At 46.2% G+C, this 23,223-nt stretch overlaps 1 protein-coding gene and 1 pseudogene across 5 annotated transcripts in view; one reads left to right on the forward strand and one right to left on the reverse strand.

Moving 5' to 3' along the window:
* The window catches only part of LOC101161695 (transcription factor COE3), a 114,905-nt gene that overhangs the window by 89,046 nt on the left and 2,636 nt on the right, over positions 1-23,223 (forward strand). For 2 of the 5 annotated variants that reach the window (XM_023959429.1, XM_023959428.1), the window contains 5 exons: positions 12,792-12,880; positions 17,956-18,021; positions 18,439-18,613; positions 20,165-20,347; positions 22,758-22,886. In XM_023959429.1, coding sequence (XP_023815197.1) covers positions 12,792-12,880; positions 17,956-18,021; positions 18,439-18,613; positions 20,165-20,347; positions 22,758-22,886 — 642 coding nt within the window. The remainder of the gene's footprint in view (positions 1-12,791; positions 12,881-17,955; positions 18,022-18,438; positions 18,614-20,164; positions 20,348-22,757; positions 22,887-23,223) is intronic. The other 3 variants (XM_023959431.1, XM_023959430.1, XM_023959432.1) reach the window with 2 other exon arrangements.
* On the reverse strand, positions 10,990-12,784 carry LOC111948047 (annotated as a pseudogene).

A 23,223-nucleotide genomic window follows, 5' to 3' on the forward strand; every position in this document is an offset into this window, starting at 1 on the left:
GATTTGTATTACATCTGAACCTTACTGAAATGATTAACGCCCAGCAAACTTGTTGCTTTATGCTGCTTCATGGATTTACCCCCCCTCCCCCTTATAATCACCCTTCTACCCCCCCTTTTTAACATCCCTCTCTCTTCTTCCCTCCTTTCCTTTTCCGTCCGGTCCAACACCAAAGATTTTCAAACATGATTAAAATTAATAAAGTTTGGCCTCAATTGCAAAAGGGGTTTATTCAGACATACCTCTGGTTTGTCTGAAGATGAATAACCCCTCTTGTTAAAGTAAAATATGTCCAACACAAGAGGCCCTCAGCTCTCATCTATCTGCCCAGCTGTTGGACAGGACAAGTTAAAAACTAAAAAAAAACTAAAAAAAATAACACACAAACTGATGGGACAGATAGGATTTAAACCACTGGAGAGCAGATCCTCTGATCCCTATGTCCTGCTCTAATCTATGGAGTAAAATACCGTGGTCGATAGTGTCAAAGGCTGCACTGAGGTCCAACAGGACCAGAATAGAAAGTAGTCCCTTTTCTGAGGCCAATAACAAGTCATTAGAGACTCTAACTAGTGCAGTTTCTGTACTGTGGTGAGGTCTAAACCCCGACTGAAAGTCTTCAAAGTGGCTGTTGTCCTGTAGGTGGCAGTAAAGCTGCTTAACTACAACTCTTTCTAGGATTTTAGAAATAAAGGGCAGGTTTGATATCGGTCTATAGTTGGCCAAGATGCTAGGATCCAAACTGGGCTTTTTCAGAAGAGGTTTAACAACTGCATATTTAAAAGACTGTGGCACGTAACCCGTTTCCAGAGAGGCATTTATCATTGTTAATATGGAATCACTAATTACTAATTAGGGGGAAGCATGTTCTAATGTAAAGGCAAGGCAAGGCAGGTTTATTTGTATAGCACAATTCGTACACAAAGTAATTCAAGGTGCTTCACAAAACAGAAAAATGCATTAAAATCACAATTCATCATAGAAATAATCAACGTAAAATTTACTTTAAAAGTGAAGAAAAAAAAATTGAAAATTGATTTAAAAATAAAGGAAAGAAAAGTGCAGATAGGACCTTTCAGTCATATACACGGCTAAACAGAAATGTTTTAAGTCTAGATTTGAACATGAGCACAGAAGAGGCCTGTCTTACGCCTTCAGGGAGGCTGTTCCAGATTTTAGCTGCAGAATATTGAAACGCTGATTCCCCTTGTTTAGTTCTGACTCTGGGAATCAACAGGAGGCCGGCCCCTGAGTCCTCAGAGTACGAGATGGTTCATATGGCACTAACATGTCAGAGATGTACTTTGGTGCTCGGCCATGGAGAGACTTGTAGACTAGCAGAGCTGCTTTGAAGTCTATTCTTTGAGGTACAGGGAGCCAGTGCAGAGACCTGAGCACAGGACTAATGTGATCATACTTCCTGGTTCTGGTCAGGACTCGAGCAGCAGCATTCTGGATGTACTGAAGCTGTTTTACAGCTCGTTTGGAGAGGCCGGTGAGCAGGCCGTTACAGTAGTCTAACCTGCTGGAGACAAATGCATGAATAAGTATCTCCAGGTCTGGCTTTGACACTATGTTTTTGATTTTGGCAATGTTTTTCAGATGATAAAATGCCGCTGATGTTACTGACTTGATATGGCTGTTAAAGTTCAGGTCAGAGTCCATGATTACCCCTAGATTTCTGACTTGATTTGAGGGTTTAAGAGACAGAGAATGAAGGTAGCTGCTGAGACTTTCTCTTTGTTTCTGTGGGCCAAAAATAATAACTTGGGTCTTGTCTGAGTTTAGCTGGAGAAAGTTGTTCTGCATCCACGCGCTGATCTGTTGTAGGCAGTGGCTGAGTGAATCCACTGGCCCATATTCACCTGTTGTCAGTGACACATAGATCTGAGTATCATCTGCATAGTTGTGATAAGATATGTTATTACTGCGTATTAACTGCCTTAGTGGCAGCATGTAGAGGTTGAACAGAAGAGGTCCCAGGATCGATCCCTGGGGCACACCACAAGTCAAGGCCATGTTGTCTGAGACACAACTCCCAATTTCAACAAAATATTTCCTGTCTTCCAGATAAGACTTGAGCCAACTTAGGGCAGATCCAGAGATGCCAACCCAGTCTTGGAGTCTGTGCAAAAGGATCCCATGATCAACAGTATCAAAGGCAGCGCTCAGGTCTAGCAGGATTAAGACAGAGACTTTGCCATCATCAGTGTTCAGGCAGATGTCGTTGGTTACCTTGATAAGAGCAGTTTCTGTGCTATGATGGGGTCTAAAACCTGACAGGAAAACATCAAATGAATTGTTTAATAAGAGAAAGTCAGTGAGCTGTTGGTAGACAACTTTTTCAAGGACTTTTCCTAAAAATGACAGATTAGAGATAGGTCTGTAATTATTCAGTACAGTGGGATCAAGGCCGCTCTTCTTCAGGAGAGGTTTAATGACTGCAGTTTTTAAGGCCTCTGGGAATATTCCAGATTGAAGAGACATGTTAACTATTTGAGTAATTGATGGCAACACACTGTTCAGGACAGACTTTAGAAATCTAGTGGGTAACACATCAAGGCAGCATGTAGACGAGCTCAGACGGGTGATGGTCTCTTGGACAGTTTGGTCAGTGACAGGTACAAAGTGAGTCAGCTTAGAGTGAGTAGGTGGCCGTTCGATAGTTATGTGTTGTGGAGTTGATGGCTTTTTTAATGCCCTGAACCTTGTCATTAAAAAATACAGCAAACTCATTACATTTAGGTGTGCAAACCAGTTCTATTGGTAGCTGGGTTGGAGGGTTAGTTAATCTGTTTACTGTTGTGAACAGGACACGAGAGTTGCTGCTGCAACTTCCAATGATTTCAGAGAAGTACTTTTCCCTTGTTCTGCATAAGATCTGGTTGTAAGCGTACAACTCCCCCTTATACATTTCATAATGAACCTGGAGTTTTGACTTGCGCCACTTTCGCTCAGCTCTGCGGCACTGTTGTTTCTGTGCCCTGACTAGCTCATCGTTCCCCAGGGAGCTTTCTGTCTATGTTTTCTCAATTTAACCTTCATAGGGGCAATGGCATCCAGAACATTCAAGATTCTAGAAGTAACAGAATTCAGCATTTCATCAACATTGGCACCAGAGGCGTTTTCAGGGTTTATCATTTCTACAAACTGTGCCCTAGTGCTCTCATTTATTTGTCTCCTTTGGACAACTGCAGGGTCAGGCGGTGGTTTGGGAGCAACAGACAGGTCAAAGAATACACAGAAATGATCAGAGAGGGCGACATCAACCCCCTTTGTGATGAGCAGGTCCAGAGTGTGCCCTCTGCTGTGGGTGGGGCAACTCACATGCTGAATTAGATCAAAGGTTTCAAGGACAGCATTGAGCTCTTTTGCATTTCTGTCATTGACATTATCAACATGAACATTAAAATCACCTGTAATGTGATTTTTACTGTTGTTTACTGCAACAGTAAACAACTTTACTGTTGTTTACTGTTGCAGTAAACAACAGTAAAGTTGTTTACTGCAATCACCTCACACAGGCTCTCATAGGACGCACGCGACACGCAGCTCACATAGCCAGAAAACGTTCACGCGCACAGCGCTTCTCAATGCGGGCACGCGCACACGGACTGGTACACAAGCACTACTTAGCTTTACACCTTTTCAGTCAGAGCAGTTATGAACAGTTTTAACATCGTTAGCTGGAATGTGCGTGGACTTGGCTCTGAGCCAAAGAGATTGAAAGTGTTAAATCACCTGGATGGTCTAAAAGCAGATATAGCTCTACTGCAGGAGACCCATTTATCAAATTCTTTGGATCACCTTATGTGCTGCTTACAATTTCCAGTTATATACTCTGCCAGTTACAACTCCAAACAACGAGGAGTTGCTGTTTTAATTAATAAAAATCTTAATTTTACTCATAAGGATACAGTTACTGACCCAGAAGGCAGATTTGTAATCATTAATATATCCATTCAGAATAAGGACTTTTGTATAGTGAGTGTATACGGGCCTAATGTTGACGACTCTTCCTTCTTTCACAGATTCTTCACTTCACTCTCAGTTCACTCTGACTCCACAATCATTATAGGAGGAGACTTCAACCTTGTTTTGGACCCTGAACTTGACAGACTCAGCACAGCAGCAAACCAGCGTACATGGCAGTCTGCAAGTATTCTAAAGCAGTACATGAATGATCTGGGTCTCTGCGACGCGTGGCGCTCATGTCACCCAAACACTAAAGGGTTCACCTTTTTTTCTCCAGTTCACTATTCACACTCCCGTTTAGACTATTTATTAATCAGTAACTCTCTTTTAAAAAATATTCAAAGCTCCAATATCCATCCAATTATTATCAGTGATCATGCACCAGTCTCTGTAAACATTTCTAGGGAAAAATCCACACCCTCTGGTACAACCTGGAGGTTTAATACGTCTCTGTTAAAGGACCAGGAATTTCTTGAATTCTTTAAAAAAGAGTGGGAAACCTTCTTAGACTTCAATAATACTCCAGACATCCCACCGTGCGTTCTTTGGGAAGCAGCAAAGGCAGTCATGAGAGGGAAAATCATTTCTTATTCAACGCACAAAAAACGCAAAGAGAAAGCAGATTTATTAGAATTAGAAAATAAAATCAAAACCCTGGAGACTGCTTATGCTGCTTCTGCACAGGAACACATTCTGAGAGATCTGAAAAATTTAAAGCTGCAGTTAAATGACATCATTAATAAAAAAACACAATTTCAAATACAAAGGCTACGACTTGAAAGATTTGAAAACTCTAATAAATCTGGCAAATTTCTGGCTAATCAGCTTAAAATTAACAGAGAAAAATCATCAATCACCTCTATTATGGACCAAACAGGAAATGTCACCCATGACCCGGTCAAAATTAATAACGCATTTGAAAACTTTTATAAAAACCTGTACACACCGCAGTTCAATCCGTCAGAGCAAAGTATTGACTCATTTCTTAATAATGTAAACCTACCCAGGCTAAATGAGGATCAAATCACAAACTTAGATTCTCCGCTCTCGCCGTCTGAACTTCATGAAGCTCTGTTACTTATGCCTAATGGTAAAGCACCAGGGCCTGACGGCTTTCCTGCTGAGTTTTATAAAGAATTCTGGGAACAACTGGCACCAACATTTTATAAAACTGTCACATCTATTAATGAGAGCCAATCAATGCCACCTAACATGAACTCAGCCAACATAATTCTTCTTCTAAAACCAGACAAAGATCCCACTAGTCCTTCAAGCTATCGCCCTATTTCTCTAATCAATGCAGATGTAAAAATTATCTGCAAAGCACAGAGAATAGAAAAAATCACTCCTCACATAATTCACTTCGACCAGACTGGATTCATCAAAGGCAGACACTCGGATGATAATGTCCGTAGACTAGTTAATATAATAGACTTTGCCACCATTGAAAACCAGGAAATGTCGGTACTATCGCTGGATGCTGAAAAAGCCTTTGACAGAGTTAATTGGAAGTTCCTTATTGCTGCCCTCCATAAGTTTGGTTTTGGAGAAGCATTCATCAATTGGATCAAAATATTATATCACAACACCAATGCATCAGTTAGAACTAATAAACAGACTTCAAACAGGTTTTTTCTTGGAAGAGGAACCAGACAGGGCTGCCCACTCTCTCCTTCTTTTTTTGCTATATTCATTGAGCCTTTAGCTGCAGCAATAAGACAGAATGAGAGCATTATAGGAATAAAAACCAAACACAGCCATCATAAAATTAGTCTTTATGCGGATGACATATTACTGTTTTTAAGGAATTTACATTCTGTAAATGAAACAGCAATGATCATAAATGAATTCTCCTCCATATCAGACTATTCCATTAACTGGAATAAGTCTGTTTTATTACCACTCAACAGGAATATGGAACAAAGACTCACAATTCCAGTTAAAACAGGAAATATCAAATATCTGGGTATCTACTTTTCCCCCAAACTATCAGAACTGGTGCAGCTAAACCACACCCCATTACTGAAAAGCATACAGGACGATCTAACACGCTGGACCAACCTGCCTCTGTCCCTTATGGGCAAGGTAGCCACGGTAAAAATGAAAATCTTACCCAAAGTTAATTATCTCTTCTCAATGATTCCCACACAACCGCCATTAAAATGGTTCAAAACATTAGACTCATCCATATCAAGCTTTCTATGGAACAACAAACCTGCAAGAATTAGTCTAAAAACTTTAAAATCTGCAAAAAGCTGTGGAGGATTAGAACTACCTAATTTCCACAAATACTTTCTTGCAAATAGATTACAATATATCTTAAAATGGTTAAAAAATAATCCAGAAACCAACTCATGGTTAGACTTGGAACAGGCGTTATGTGGAAAGATCAACCTGTCACAGCTACCATTTATTAGCCAAACAGTTAAAAAACAGGATTGTTTCAAAAGCATTAATATAAATGCCACCTTAACAGCCTGGTGGGAATTTCTCAAAATATCAAAATCATCAATTCAACCGTGCAAAATGACACCCATCTGGAACAACCCGGACATCCTTATTAACAAAAAAATGATTCACTTCCCAGCTTGGCAAGCAGGGGGCATAAAACAACTAGAGCACGTAATTATTGATAGAAGATTCATAACTCCCCAGGAACTTCGAGACAAACATGGAATAAATAACTTCTTGGAATATCAGCAACTTAAATCAAGTATTACTAAAAAGTATAAAATTAAAGACGACGATTTAAAGCTACCAGATGTAGTTACCACTCTGATTAATTTTTCAATGAATAGAAGTCTCTCCAAAATATACAAACTTTTATGTAATTTAGATAACAATATTGCCCTTCCAACAAAAAAATGGGATGCAGATTTGAGCATCAGCACAGATGAAAGCTTCTGGTCAGAACTTTGTCTAAACACCTTTAAACTGACAAAAAGTCCAAATCTGCAGCTAATCCATCTCAAAACTCTTCACAGAATTTACTACACTGGACAGAGGATGTTCAAGATGGGTCTCAGTAACTCAGACATTTGCGAGCACTGTGATAATAATCTACCCGACAGCTACATGCACGCACTGTGGTTCTGCACTCCTGTCCAGGCTCTCTGGCAGCAGGTATGTGCCGATTTATCAGTCTGGCTTAAGGTTTCAATCACTGCCTCACCGTCACTTTGTGTGCTTGGTGACATGAGTGCCATCGATATAGAAGAAGGATTAGCATCTATCATTTTCATAACTCTTTGTATTGCCAAAAAAACTATTTTAATAAATTGGAAAAACAAGAAAAATATAAATATAAGTCAACACAGAAATCTGCTGTTTGATCATATCAGCTTGGAAAAAATGTCAGCCCAAAGCTCAAGTAACTTTGAAAGAATTCAGTCTCTCTGGTCTCCTGTGGTTGACTCCATGACTTAGGGGGTGGAGGGCTTGGTCGTCGCTGCTCCTTGCCCTTCTGCCGTGGTTTGGGGTGGGTCGGGGCTTCCGGTGCCTGGCGGGGGCGGTGGGGGGCTCCGTTGGTCGGGGGGTCGGGTCCGGTGCCTGGGTGGGGCGGGCTGGGGCGCTGCGTGGTCCTCTGGGCTTGGGTGTGGGGGTGCGTGGTGGGGGGGGGGGTGGTGGTCTGGCTTGGCTTGGGGGGGGTGGTCCCTTTGCCTGTGCTGGGGGGGGTTGGCGGGGGGCCCTGCTCGGGTGGGGGGGGCCCAGCGGCGCCGGATGGGCTGCCCATCTGCACCTGGGGCTGGGATCGGCCCTTCCCTGGCTCTGGGACGGGACGGGACAACCCTCTCGGGGCCCCCGGTCGCTCTGGGTGTCACCCGCTTCGGCTGCGGGGTCTGGGGTGGGGTGGGGTGGGGGGCTTGTCGGCCCTGTCCTGTGGGGGGGTGTTCTGGGGGGGAGGGGGGGCCCATTATTAGTACGGGTCGGGGGGGCTAACGGGTCGGGGTCTCCGCTGAGGCAATCAGTGGTTGCCTCGGCCGGTTGGCCTCCTCGGTCCCGTCGAGGCCTGACCAGAGCTCTTCTAGGGCCGGCGTCTGGGGGTGGGGGCCTGGGCTTGCTCCGGGGGGGGGGCGACGCTTTCTGGCTCCTCTCTCTCTGTGTGGGGTGGGTGGTGCCGGGCCTGGGGTGTCGGCGCCTCCGGGGGTGGGCCCCTGGGCTGGGTGGCCCTGGCCCCTTTGCTGGGGGTGGGCTGGGGGACGGCTGTTTGACCACCGGGGGACAGTCTACCAGCTGTCCCCAACTTACCCCCTTCCTTATATAACCTCATATTAGGGTGAGGGGGTGGGGGGTCTAGCCTGCGATGCGCCTTGGGGGGGGGCTACTTGGGAGTGGCCCCCCTCCTATGGTTGCCGTATGGAGTGGGCCCCCCCTCTTTCGGTTTTATTTGCACCTTAGACATGTAGGGTCCTTGGTAGGGGGGGTGCTTGGACATCACTGCAAGCAAGCAGCAGATGTCCTCCTGGCACCCTACCCGCCAATTTTAACCGCACCTTAGACATTTAGGGCCCCTTGGTGTGGAGGGTGAGGGGACATCACTGTGAGTAATCAGGAGATGTCCCCTTAGTGCCCTACTCGCCAATTTTAACTGCACCCCCCTTAGTACATACACCCCTCCCCTTTCAATATATACATTCAAACATAAACACACACACATGCACACACACACCCTCTCAAGCACCCATACACGCACACACATTTTACAAGGAAGGTGGGACCTGGGTCCATCTGTCCCCTACCCCTTCCCTGGTGGGGGGTGTGGGCCCCTTGGCGATTGCGGCGGTGTCCCTTGGGTGCCGGCTCCCTGGGCCCGGCGGTGCTCTCTCCGCGCGGTGGGGGGGTTCATATTACACCTGAGCCGGGGGTGTTCGTGTCCCTGGGGGGTGGGTCCTGGTCCTTGCCCCTGGGCGCTGGGCCCCGCCAAACTTCCAACATGGCCGAGCCTGGTCGGGCCATATTTATAACATCCCTTGTGGGCCGGCCTTTTTTCCCCGGGGTTCCCCCCTCCTGGGCGGGGGCGGCGGGCCCCTGCCTTGCTCCTACCTGGACCAACCGTGGGCCGGGTGGGTGGCTGCCTGGGGTGCGGAGCGGGTCTCCCTTGGGGGGTCCTGGCTCGTACCTGGGGTCGGGGCGGGGGGATGCCCGGAACTCCTGGGTGGTGGTGGGGTGCTCGTCTGGGGCTGTGGGCGTCCCTCTCCGGTGGGGCCCTGCGTTGGGCTCTTCCGGCGCGGCGGGGGGCTGCTTTCCTGGCTGGGCTGGGGCGGCGCTCTCTTTCCCTCTGCGCCTCCCTGCTCTCTGGCTCTGGGGGCCTCGCGGCGGTCCTGCTGGCCCTGGCCTGGGTGGCGGTCTTGGTCGCCCGGGGGGCGGTTGTTCCCTGCCTGTTCCCGTGTGGCGTTGGGGGAATTCCGGCTGCCACTGCTGCTGCGGCGGGGGTATGGGTGTGGGGGTGGCTGGGCGCTCCTCCTCCTTCTTTTCACATTCCACCATCCATTTTAGAAGAACATAAACACTCACCTGAGCACAGGTGTTAGCTCACCTTTGCACTAATAGTTTGCATGATTGAATGAATGAAAGATTTCACACTAGTTGGTTTAAAGGCATAGGTATGCGTTCGTGAACACTATCTGTTTTGTGTGCATATTGACATGTGGACATTTTTGCGGCTAGCAGGTGTGTTGATAATTTTTGAGTGTGTGTGAACAGGCCCCGCCCTTTTTGTACTACATTTGAACCGTACCGTAACGATAAACAACCAGTAAGCCTGTCTGCTCTATGCTGCTTCATGGTCTTACCCCCCTTCCCCTCCGATTATCACCCTCCTACCCCCCCCTCTCTCTAACGTCCCTCTCTATTATTCCCCTCTTTCCTTTTCCGTCCGGTCCAACACCAAAGATTTTCAAACATGATTGAAATTAATAAAGTTTGGCCTCAATTACAAAAGGGGTTTATTCAGACATACCTTTGGTTTGTCTGAAGATGAATAACCCCTCTTGTTAAAATAAAATATGTCCAACACAAGAGGCCCTCAGCTCTCATCTGTTTGCCTAGCTGTTGGGCAGGACAAGTTAGAAAAAAAAAAAAAAAATCACCTGTAATGACTAGACCATCAAAGTCTGTGCACACAACTGAGAGCATTTCAGTGAAATCATCAATGAAACTTTGGCTGTGCTGAGGAGGTTTGTACATGACTATGCAGAGTAAGGGAGGAGTTTGTTTTAACTCAATCTTAAAGGACACATACTCAAATGATGAAAACACACCAAATGATAGTCTGCGGGTTGCAATATTATCTCTAAACAGTGCAGAAACGCCTCCACCCTTTTTATTTTCTCGTATTTCCGATTCATGTTTGTAGTTGGGGGGAGTTGATTCGACTAGAACTATGTTTCTTGTGTTTTTGTCAAGCCGTGTTTCAGTTAATAACATAAAATCAAGATTAAATGAAGAGATACGATTATTGATTAAAAATGCTTTGTTGCATAAAGATCTGACATTGAGTGCAGCAAGTTTGAGATTAGTTTCCTTGGGACTGGTCAAAACCTTCTTGCAAGGGATATCAACTAGATTCCTTTGATTGGACAGTCTAACTGCCCTTTTTTGCATTCTACGTGGTGCAACTACAGGTATAGCACCAGAAGGAAGCTGTTCATCACAGGGCCCCAGTTTGACATAACCTTTCTCTCTGGAGAGCCAATTGTTCAGCTGAAACAGACGGCTGAACTTGAGTGACACCCCATCGATGTTAGGAAGAGGTCCACTGATGAATGCTTCAACCTCTACTTTGTCAATCTCTTCAAATAACTTGATGAAGTCTTTTTTCAAACCTTCAGATTGTTTTTTTTTTATATCGACAGCACCTACATGGATGATTATTCGTTTGACTCCTTGGTACAAGCCTTTAGATAAGAGTCCTGTAATCACTGGAACAGTAGAACTTGGGCAACATAAAGTTTGCATTCTTCTGTGGCTGACTCCACTGATAGCGCCATCTCCAAGCAGCAGCGTATCTCTGACCTTTAACATCACATTGTGTTAGGGATAAAAATCTGTTTGTGAGCTTTATTTTGGATGTTCTGTCATCTTCATGCTTTGGCTTGGATTACTGGAAGGTAATCAGAAAGTGATCAGAAATGATGGGGTTAAGAGGAAGGACACTCAGCTGGCTGATCTCTATCCCATGGGTTAGAACAAGATCCAGGGTGTGCTTATGACAGTGAGTGGGTTCATTCACACTTTGGGTGAAACCAACATCATCTAATAAAGCTGCAAAAGCCTTTCCTAGACAGTCACTGGGGTCATCAACATGAATATTAAAATCCCCTAATATTATAATTTGATCAGAATCTAAGACAATAGTCGAAAGGAAAGTCGGAAAACTCAGTTAAAAATTCTGAATATGGGCCGGGGGGGGCGATAAATAATTATGAGTAAAACAGGTTTTCGAGTTTTCCTGTTTGGGTGACTTAAAGACAATATGATGTTTTCAAATGAATTATAAGCATTTTTAACTTTAGGGCTGAGAAGTAAGCTAGACTGTGATATTACTGCCAAACCACCTCCTTTCCCTGAAATCCTGGATTTCTGATAGTTAGCATAAGTGGGGGGGGTTGCTTCATTCAATCTAACATAGTCATCCTGATGGAGCCAAGTTTCTGTTAAGGCTAAAAGACTAAGATTGTTATCAGTAATTAACTCGTTGACTAAGAGGGACTTGGAGGAAATGGATGGAATGTTTAATAAACCACATTTAATGACATCATAATTAAATGTGGTAACCCCCATGTGTGGGCCTCTCCTCAGGTGACCCCCATGTGTGGGTAGCCCCCCTTGTGCAGGCAGACAGTCTCTGTTGTAGATTTGGAGGTCGGAGCGCGGCGTCAGGAGGAAATCCTGTTTGCGATTTGATTCACTCCTGACTTTATCCTGCTTGTCCAAAACGCCTCTTTGGGGTCCCACAAAGACTCCGTCCTTGGCCCCTCCCCTGGCGGGCAGAGGTAATAGATCCAGAGCTCCTCTCATGGAGGAATCTGACTTGCCCCCGTCCCTCTGTCAGCCTGCCGAAATCATCTCAAAGCCCTTTTCTGCTTCAACAGATTTGATTTAGCAGCTCGCCGTCGGCCGTTGCCCAGGAAAGAAAACAAATATTGTTCTAATGGTAATAACATCTATTTGGCGACAAACGGCGGCGGGGCCCTCTGAAGGAGACCCTCTGCGCTGCCGTATAGCGGCCTGATTCTTATTCATGAAAGCCACCGTTATGCATATTAGCACAAACTAGCTATTCTACTCAGCAGCATTCGGGCTGTCAATCATCCTTACACAGAACAAGAGCCCGTGGTGACAAAAGCCGAGTGGGCAAGATCGGCTGACAAATTGTCCCCAAAGTCAAATTTGACAGGCTTTTATGATTAATGGGCTTGATTATGGAGAAGTATCTCCCTGAACTCATTTCCGGGGGTTTCTGCAGCTCATGGCGAGGAGGAGGACGCCTGATTGTTGGGGAGCTGAATGAGGGAAAACCGAGAGAAAGCGCTCGGTGGAGGGAATTGAATTAGGTGGGGGGAGGTCTGTTAACGGGGGGGGGTCATCTAGAGGTCTGGATCTGTGTGACATCTACAAGCAGACCTGCAGAAACGGCTTTAACCTCAAATGACGTGAAGAGACCATTAAACAAATCGATTCAGTACTAAAAACTAAAGCAGTCGTTACTCAGATGTGTTTGGGCCGAGCTCCAGAACCACTTGAAGATGTTCTGAGTGGGTTCTACCGGTCCAGTGCTGTAAGATGTTCTAAGCATTTCTCTGTCTGACCTGCAGCTCTGAACGAACCCACCATTGACTACGGCTTCCAGAGGCTACAGAAGGTCATCCCCCGCCACCCTGGAGACCCTGAGAGGTTACCAAAGGTCAGTGGTTAGCAGACACGTTCTTTGGCTCGGTTAGATCCATGGATCTGCAGGGGCCATTTGCTCCAGATCAGCGATGGTCACCTTAAGGATCTGACACTCGAGTTTAAACCCGTTTGTTAGGACGTCAGCTTTGCAGTGTGAACCCAAAGTTCTGGTTCTGCTGATTAATTTTCAGACAAGACTTTATCAAGAGAAGAAGGTCTCTGCTGGAGGAGCCTTTGCCGTCTCATCCATCCAGGTTTATTCCATCACAGAAGAAGGACTTGGTTGATCTTGTCTTTCATCTCTTCTCCAGAAGATGTTCTGTTGATGCTGGAGTTTTTTTTTCAGTACTTCAGTGTCAATGAAGGAGCAGCTGCTTTTTTGTCTCCCTTTCAATCTTTGCTTCTTTTCCAACAAACCAGAGGAGTGGTGGTGGAGGGGGTGGGGTTGTGGGGGGGAGGTAAATCAGCATTCCTGGTCATTTCCCAGAGAAGGCGGAGCCTATTTAACTTTTCTTCTCAACAAAGAAGTTCTCAAAAAGATAACTTTTGGCTTTTGAGGACAGTGCCCGGTGGGGCTCCTAAACCACCCATCACCACATCACAACGCCCAACCGACAGCTGACCGGGTACCCGGTACCGCACATTGGGTTCTGATCCAGTAACAGAGGCTGGATGGTGTTGGAGGACCACATCCCAGAAGGTGGTTCTCTCAGGTCTCTGATCCGTTGTAAATCCACTTACGCAACAAAATCGATTAATTTGATTATTTCTAAAGTAAATAATGAAAACATGAAAAGACAAAGAATCCTCCAGAACAGGAATCAAATAGAAAACTCTCAAAGATAAAATGAAAAGCAGCTTTAAACACATGAAGGAGTTTGGTTGTTCTGAGTCCCAGGCAGCAGCTGGAAGAGCGCTCTGACAGCGGACTGATGTAACGTTCCTGTTAGCCGACGCCGACGTGGATGCTAACTCCCACTAACAGCTGATCAGACCAAGCAGCAGAAAGAAAAGTGGCTTTGATCGAATCTGCTGTGGAATCTGGATGCTGCTCCACAGGAGCAGCTCTCAGGTGTCCCGGCCACTATGAAGAGATTATTCAGCCTGGGGGAGGCTAACTGAAGCCGATTCTGGAAGGCGGCGAGCGGCGGGAAGCCTCAGATGGATCCTGACACTCCCAAGCTGCTGCCAAATTGAAACCATTTATCAAAAGCTGACATGGAGATCCAGTCACCAAAAAAGCAGTTTATTTGTAAATTGATACTAATAGCGAGCACGCGTTGTCTGGCCCATTTGATGGCCTGATATAAGACCCCCCCCTAAATATTTATTTATTCTAAAGCAAACCCACCAGACTGCAGATTCCTGCGGGTGCTGTGATCAGAGCGCCCCCCCAGTCAGAGGAACCGCTGTACGGCTGCGACTGAGCAGCAGCGGCGGGTTAACTCCACCTGTCACTTCTCTTTGGGTTTCACCTGCAGCCGCCGCCCCCCTGCGCCGATGCAGAGCGGCGACGGGGCAGGCGGGGCGGCGTGGAACAGATTGATCTGTTGTTGGTGTCAGGTGGAGGATTATGGGAGCATCGTGGTGGTGGTGGTGGTGGGGGGTATTTAAGCAGAAACAGACAGGGAAAAGAGCAGACATGCCCCCCCCCCCCATTATTCTGATGCTGAAGGTTTCAATTTATAAAATTTCGGACCAAAAAAACTAATTTTGTGTTCTCAGATAGAAAGTTATTTATAATTTATTTATAAAAAAGAGTTTTTTGTTTTTTCCTTAAGTCTGTCTGCCTCTGAATCAGTGATAAATGTGAACATTCGTCAATGTAACCCTTGTTCTATCCTAGGGTCATTAACGTTAAGAGTTGGGTCATCTAGACCCACTAGACAGTGCTCTGAACCTTTTTTCTTCAATGATTTGTGATCTTCACTGGTGTCCATGGATTACATGAAATCTTTCCACCTTTATCCACCTTTGTCATGGTAGGAGAACACGTCAATGTAAGGGTGGGGTCATCTAAGATAGCACAAGGGTTACATGAGTGGACTCGTCTAGTGGTTAATAAAGACAAAAAGGTAATTAATAAAAATAGAAAAGTGTTTCCAATAAGTAAAGTTGTGTGTTCGTTACATTTTTATACATAAGAAATGAGTTTTTACCATATTTATATTTATATTAAATTTATATTAATTTATAATAAATCCTAGAAAGCCATCTTTCATGGCTGTAAATGCGATTGTTGCTGTGACTAAATGACATCTTCAGAAACAGCTTCTGCTGTGAAGATGAGCTGCTGTTTCCTCCTCCTGGTTCGTGAACTCAGAGGTGAACAGGAAACGTGTTTGGCGTGTTGCGAGCGCCCCTTTAGCTCTGATCATTGCCCCCCATCCGGACCGGCGGACGATCCGGGATTATTCATTCCAGCCACTTCATGAATGAGGAGCTCTCTGGCGTTCGTTGAGAATAATGAGTAGAAGTGGATTCATGAGCTGAATCTCAAAACGTTTCCTCTGAATGAAAAGACCCCCCCACAACGTCCCACTTCGTTAGGATGGCTCTCCTTATAATCACTGATCTACAGATGTGCTGCTCCTGCAGGTCCATCCATATTTTATCCCGAGCGGCGGCGCGCGGCTCTGCCTGCAGCTCCGCTCAGGGTGATTCATCATTGTTAAGGCCGCTGTCTGATGGCTTCTCCTCCAGGGTCACGCTGATCCCTGTTTGCCTCCCACCTCCACCGCAGAGCCGGCCCCCCGTAATTAAGCCCCCAGAAACCAATGGAAGAAAATAAAAAGAGCTAGAAAAATGGAGGAATCTGTCAGGAGATGGACAGAAGAAGACCGAGGAGGCCTGTGGGCTTCTGCAGTGAGAGGAAGGCCCCTCAGGTCCTCCTAAATCCTCTCACTGCAGAACCAGGGCGGTTCTGAGGATCACACTGATGCTTCTGAAACGTCTTTGGAACTTGGAGGTCCGTTTTAGGGAAGCTGTAGGCTCAAAAGCAGCTCATCAGAAGAGACCAGCTTTCATCAGTGATGCGAAAAAAATGTTTCCACTCAAATGTCGCCAGCAAATTTATGAGCACCAATGATTTAAACACTTCCTGTTTATCTCTATTTTATTTAACTCATCATTTTTATGCCTCATGTGACCACGAAAGGATGGAAGCACAAAGGATGGACGGAAGGACGGACGATGGATAGATAGTTGGATTCATGGATGGTTGGATGGATGAACAGATGGACGGATGATAGACTGCATGCATATACTAATGTTCTGGATTTTTACACACAATCAGGTCAATCTTACATAAATTCCAGTCATTCCTCCATTTAGGAGAGAAGAAGCTGCAGCCAATCACAACGCAGCCTCTTCAAGGACCCCCCACATCCCAGAGAAGAGCTACCAACAGTCACACATACATATGTACACACACAGATGTACACACAGACGTACACGCAGATCTGTACAGACTCTGATGTACTCACACATATATGTACACACACAGATGTACACACACATAGGTACACACACTGATGTACACACAAATGTACACACACAGATATGTACAGACTCTGATGTACACACACATATATGTAAACACACTGATTTACACACACAGATGTACACACAGCTACACACACACACATATATGTACACACACATAGGTACACACACTGATGTACACACAAATGTACACACACAGATCTGTACAGACTCTGATGTACACACACATATATGTAAACACACTGATTTACACACACAGATGTACACACAGCTACACACACACACATATATGTAAACACACTGATTTACACACACAGATGTACACACACATAGGTACACACACTGATGTACACACAAATGTACACACACAGATATGTACAGACTCTGATGTACACACACATATATGTAAACACACTGATTTACACACACAGATGTACACACACATACAGTACAGACCAAAAGTTTAGACACACCCTGCCATTCATTTGAATGGCAGGGTGTGTCTAAATGTTGTACATTGTTGTAAATTGTTGTACATTGATGTACACACATACTTACAGATGTACAGACACACAGATGTACACACACATATGTGTACTCACACACATGTACACACAGGTAGACATTAAAAGAACTTGTGTTTACACCCATTCCATCCATGTTGTGTTTGTGTGTTTATGTTTCCTGTCTTTGTTTACATGGATCAGCTGATGCGATCGTTTAAACACAGACCTGAGCCAAACGATAAAGAGCTTTGGTGCTGGATGTTGGAGCGCCACCTGCAGGTTGACACGCTGGTTTGTTAACAGAAGCATGTTGGAGTTTTGCTGAAGGGAGCACTCTGATTGGCTGACAGGGAAATCTGTGCTGTTTGGGGGAGGGGCCTGTTGAGGTTTTCAGTAAATGAATCAAACCATTTGAGGATCAGAGGATTAGGTTCCATAGATCTGGGTGGATCTGCATTTCCTGGAGGCGGGGCTGAAAGACATTCCAGATGTTCTGCAGCTTTCATGGTTCCATGAATGATGGTTAAACGTCTCTCCTTGTCCGCTGGAGGAGGTGGACATGTCTCCTTTCTCCGCTTCTTCCTCTGTGGTGTAATACCCCAGGGAGCTCCAGCAGAGGCCTCCACCTCCCCACTGCTGCTCCTCTGGGACTCCTCTTATCCCTCTGTCAGCTGATTGTCTTCAGGTTTATGTTCATCTCAAAACATCTTTTTTCATTCTGTTCATTTTTTGTTCATGTTTTTGTGGTTTTTCTGCACATCTCCTGGTTTTCCTTCTTCTCTTTCATTCCTCCTCTTCTTCCTGAAGTTTTCCCCTCCACCTTTTTTCCATTGTATTCCCACTTTTTTCTCTTTTCTGTTTACGTTTGTTCTCCGTCTTTTCATCATGACTGTTGCCATGGTGATATGTCCTGCCGCTGATACTTTCCTCTCCTTCGCTCACGTGTCTGAAACTGACTTGTAACTCTGGTTTTGCTCAAACATTAAGAAGTTTGTCCGGAGCTTCCAAAGGTTCTGGAGCTGTGCTGACCCGGATCCGGTGGGTCTGTTCTGACATCATCTCCGACTGTCATTCTCAGGAGGTGCTGCTGAAACGAGCGGCCGACCTGGTGGAGGCTCTTTATGGGATGCCGCACAACAACCAGGTGAGTTTCAGCGTTTGTAGCATCAGGATCGCCGTTTGCTTCAGATGATCCTCTGGAGACAAACATCACAGAAATAGGAACATCTTAACGTTTATGAAAACCTTCAAGATCTGATTGAAACTCAACATCTATCATGCCGTTGTCATGGTAACCACTTGATTTTAAATGTAAAAAGGTGTCACTCTTGTGACACGTGTGCAGGACCGGCGCCTTAATGACATCACAGAGCTGAGTTTCATTCAGCCTGAACCTTTTCTTTGCTCTGCTGGACTTCAGCGTTCAGAACAGCTGCTGCAGACACGGCCGAGCGGCGTCGACCTGTGAGGATTTGGGCGGAGGCGGCGGACACATCAGTGGCTTCAGAGGTTTTTGTGCTTTACAGCCATTCATTTGTCATCTTCTGCCGACCCCCCCCAGGAGATCATCCTGAAGCGAGCCGCCGACCTCACAGAGGCGCTCTACAGCGTTCCCCGCAGCCACAACCAGCTGCCATCGCTCACCAGCTCCGCCGCACACTCGGGCATGATGGGAGTGAACTCCTTTAGCAGCCAGCTCGCCATCAACATTTCTGAGGCCTCGCAGGCGGAGCAGGGTAAACACTGCACCTCACAGAGTCCAGACTGGTTCTGGCTCAGCCTGAGCATGTCAGCAGAGCCTCAGGAATCCACGCAGCTCATGAAGGCATCAGCAGAGCTTTCACAGCCAGAGCCCCTCCTTCCACCTCCACCCTGGTCTGTTTCCTCCATCAGCTTGACAGCGAACGCCTTGCAGGAATCCATGAGGTCATGGGAAAGCGCTGCGGCAGGAAAAGCGCGGTTATGAGGGACGTCCTCTTCTAGTCTAAAGATACCCCATTGCCCCCCAGTTAAAACACAAGAGGCTGGTAGGGTTTCCAACAATAGAACTTAAGGGGCGTAACTCACAAAAATATGACTCAGTACAAGTATAAAGTACAAACAATGACTCAAGTACAACAGTTCTGAGTAGTTTATAGTCTGAAACTGATATTAGAAGAAAATGGTGATCAACTTATAAAAATGAAATGCTAATATTTAAAATGAGGAAAAAACACATGCTAGCTTAACTTCAGGCAAACAGTTTCTGTTGTCAGAATCAAATCTCACCGTTTCTTCAAGAACAAATCTATCGTTCTTTACATCCCAGCAATCTTCTTGTTTGATGCATTTCCACAGTCAAAGCATGGAACCGTACCAGTCTTTGCCTTTTAGTGAAGGTGGCCTCTGATAATTCCCCAACTTTTTTGTGTGTACCTGGAAAAGGGGGTCAACAGTTCTAAGTAAAGTATCAGCAGTTACTGGTACTGGTTAATACTAGTTTATTTACCCTCATTGTACTTATGTAAAATAAAAGTACAGTGCAGGAAAACTACAAAAGTATTCAACGTTATTGCAGCCTGTTAGCACCTGGGTCTTGTAACCCTTGTGCTATGCTAGGCACATTAACGTTGGGAGTTGGGTCATCTAGACCCACTAGACAGTGCTCTGAACCTTTTTTCTTCAATGATTTGTGATCTTCACTGGTGTCCATGGATTACATGAAATCTTTCCACCTTTATCCACCTTTGTCATGGTAGGGAGAACACGTCAATAGAAGGGGGGGTCATCTAAGAAAGCACAAGGGTTGAACCGTCAAAAGCCCCATAGCCCCGTCTTGTCAGAAATGATCCACAACTGTCTGTCTTGTGTAACCTCTAATTACCTGTAAAGTTAATTAAGAACCAACTGCTATATGCAACCCTGACCTGGATTTAACTCTCGGATGCGAACTAGCCACTTTGAGGCAGGGGTGCTAACCACTACACCACATGTAGCCTGATGTTGAGCTGCCTTCTTTGTTTGTCTGTTTTTCACGTTAACTTTTTTCTGTCTGTGATGATGATTGTTTTATTTTTCAAATCATCAAATCTGCTTGTAAATATTTTCTTTTCTGCTTTGTTTATTGGTCTAAATGTTTGTTTATCTTCCTGTTTTTCTTTAAATTTTTTTTGTCTACAGCAAAGTAATGATTTCCCTCAAATCAGTCTTGATGGCGATCCTCCATTCATCTTTTTGTAACCGTGGCGTTTTCCTGTTAGACCCTGCCTCCTTCATGGTTGACAAACCTCCGTCTTCTCTCCCCTCAGGATACTCGCGTAACTCCAACAGCGTGTCTCCTCGTGGCTACGCACCAAGCTCCACCCCCCAGCAGTCTAACTACAACACCATCACATCTACCATGAATGGGTACGGGGCGGGGATGGCCAACCTGGGCGTGCCTGGATCTCCAAGCTTCCTGAATGGTTCTACGACCAACTCTGCTTACGCAAGTGAGTACGTTTACAGTAGTGAGAGGCTGCTGAGCATCTGTGAGTTCAGCATTTTGGATTTCACAATCCTCATATTTATGTTCATATTTTAACGGTGGACACGGATCCTTTTACCCTGAGGCAGTAAACGTTCCGCAGCGCCACATTTTGCTGCTGGGGACTCATTCTTTGAGCTTTCGTAAACGTCTGGCTGCATTCACGAAGAAAACGATGATTGAGGATCCGTCTAGTGTTGGACACAGTCTTCAACTATCTGTGATTTGGTCAGGAGAAATCTGTCCTCTTCAGGAGTGCAGACATGGCCCCTCTGGGCTTCCGTACTCCATGGAGTGGTCTACATTTTGGTGCACACACTACGTGTACGCTCTGACCTCCTCTGTCTTGAAGGCATCTTTGCTCAAACCTTCATGAAATTTTCTCTAGCTCCTCTAAAGAAAGGTTCTGGCTCCTCTAGGGGATGCTGTTGCCCCTGGCAACCATGGAGGGGGAGGCTCACATCTGCGCTGCAGCATCCTGCTCAGACTGTGACGGCTCCCCTTCCCTCTTCATCATCACCCCCTCCTGCACTGACCTTGTTAACATCCTTCATGCATTCATCAAAACGACCTGAAGGGGGCGTTGCTCTGTGGAACCATGTCAGAACTGCTTGACATGTGGTGAGCATGTTCAGTTCAGCTGTTTCTCCAGAAAAAAAACGGATCTGGTCCAGGAAGACATGTCTTCATAACAGTGGGAGGAACCCAGCTGGAGTTTCTCAGGTCCAGGTGCTGATCCAGTTTCATCTGGGTCCACCGTTTCCTTATTCCTTCTTCTAATTTGACGTCACCGCCTGAGTAGAAACTCTGGAGTTCTGCGGCACCAAACCCAGCTCACCACCATGCAAAGAACATGAACGTTTTACGGAGAAATCCACGAGGGTTCTCCTACATCGGCTCATGTTTTTACCAGACCCGGAATGTAGGTCTGGGGGGGGGGGGGGGGGGGGGGGGGGAACCAGGTCTTCTTAACAACGATGTCAACACAGACACTCCCCCCACCTGTTTAGAGAGGGTTCTTCCATTTGGACATAGTCTCTTCCTGGACTCATGTGTCCTCTTGGTCCAGAATGTGACTCTATCAGCTGACCTCCTGAGTCCTGGACTGATGTTGTGGCTCTTCTGTACTGGAACAGTGTGTAGAAACATTAAAGATAGTAATAATATTAATGATGGATCAGATTTGTCTGCAGTTTTCCAGATCCTCAAAGTTCTTCCAATGTGTCCATCATGCATTCATACTTGGTGATTGTAACTGCTGATGTAGCCTCAGCTGCCCCGGGGCAGACGGACAGAGGCGGGGCTGCCAGTACGGCCCCTCTGACCATCACCGGGACATTCATGCACCGGTGGAGCCACACTGGAGGCAGGGAGGGTGAAGTGTCTTGCCCGAGGACACAAAGACAGCTGAGTTACCCTTGTGCTATCCTAGGCACTTTACCATTGGGAGTGGGGTCATCTAGACCCACCAGACAGTGCTCTGAACCTTTTTCTTCAATGATTTGTGATCTTCACTGGTGTCCATGGATTACATGAAATCTTTCCACCTTTATCCACCTTTGTCATGGTAGGGAGAACACCTCAATGGAAGGGGGGGGGTCATCTAAGATAACACAAGGGTTAGGGGAGCAGGGATCAAACACCGATCATTGGTCGACCTAACAACCGCCTAAGCCACTGCCGCCCTAAAGCTAGTTTCCGTCTGAGCCTGTGAAAAAAACAATGTAAATCCAAATCCCCACTAACTACTGATTCCAGAATGAAATGGTGTCACTGCTTACAGACCAGAGTCATTCAATGACACACTCACACATCAAACAGTACAGGGACTGGTTACACAATAAAAACTGACATAAAATGATACATTTCACTCAGACCACATCATGCTATTTACGACACTGATGCTAACTCAATGTCACACTGTCAAACACGGTGGAGGCAGTATGATGGTCTGGGGCTGCTGTCTACCAAAGCTCAGAAGGAGGAAGTCCTCGATGTGAGCGTCACCTGGAAGAAGTCAAAAGTCCGGACTCGAACCTGAACCTTAAGAAGCTTCATATGGGAGGGGGGGTCGGTGTTGAAACCAAGAAAGAATTGCCGTTCAGTCATTGGATCTGCCAGCTGTCCGTGTCACTTTGACCCCCCCCAGTCTGCTACTGAGCACGTGCACACAATGAGCGCGCACATGCAGCTGCAGCTTCAGGTTGGTTTCACTTCTCCAAGTTATGGATCAACTTTACCAGACGTTTGTTTCAGCTCATGCCTCTCCCTCCAGCCTTCGTCCTCTTCCTCCTGAACCCCCCCGCATGCCCTCCTCATCTCCCCTCGACTGCTCACCCCTCCTCACCCCGCCTCTCCCTCCTCTGCTCCCATAGGCCCTTGTTCATTCTCTCCTGTCCATATGGTTTCTGCAGTCAAACAGAAGAGCGCCTTCGCCCCCGTCGTGCGGCCACAGACCTCCCCGCCCCCCACCTGCACCACCAACAATGGCAGCAACCTCCAGGGTGAGCATCCCACCACCCCTCCTCCTCTTCCTCCCACCCGTCAGCATCTCGGCCCCCCCTGCAGTCCTTGTCCCGTCCGGGCTTGCAGGCAGACGCGCAGCAAAGTTGATCCATAACATCTGAGTCAGGTGTCTGAGCGCGCTCAGTGTGGAGGAGCCAGACCTCTGTAAATGCCCCCCGCCCCCGCCTCAGCAAGCAGACACAGAGTCCTCAGGATCTGGGGTTTTTCTCTGGATGGACTCCAGCTGAGCGTGCTCAGAGGTCTGCTGCTGGAAAGAAGCTGCTCTTCTTCTGTCGGACTCCGTCCTCCTGGAGGCGCAGAAACAAACCGCCTTTA

This window comes from Oryzias latipes, chromosome 10 (assembly GCF_002234675.1).
Source record: "Oryzias latipes chromosome 10, ASM223467v1".
Classification (NCBI taxonomy): domain Eukaryota; kingdom Metazoa; phylum Chordata; class Actinopteri; order Beloniformes; family Adrianichthyidae; genus Oryzias; species Oryzias latipes.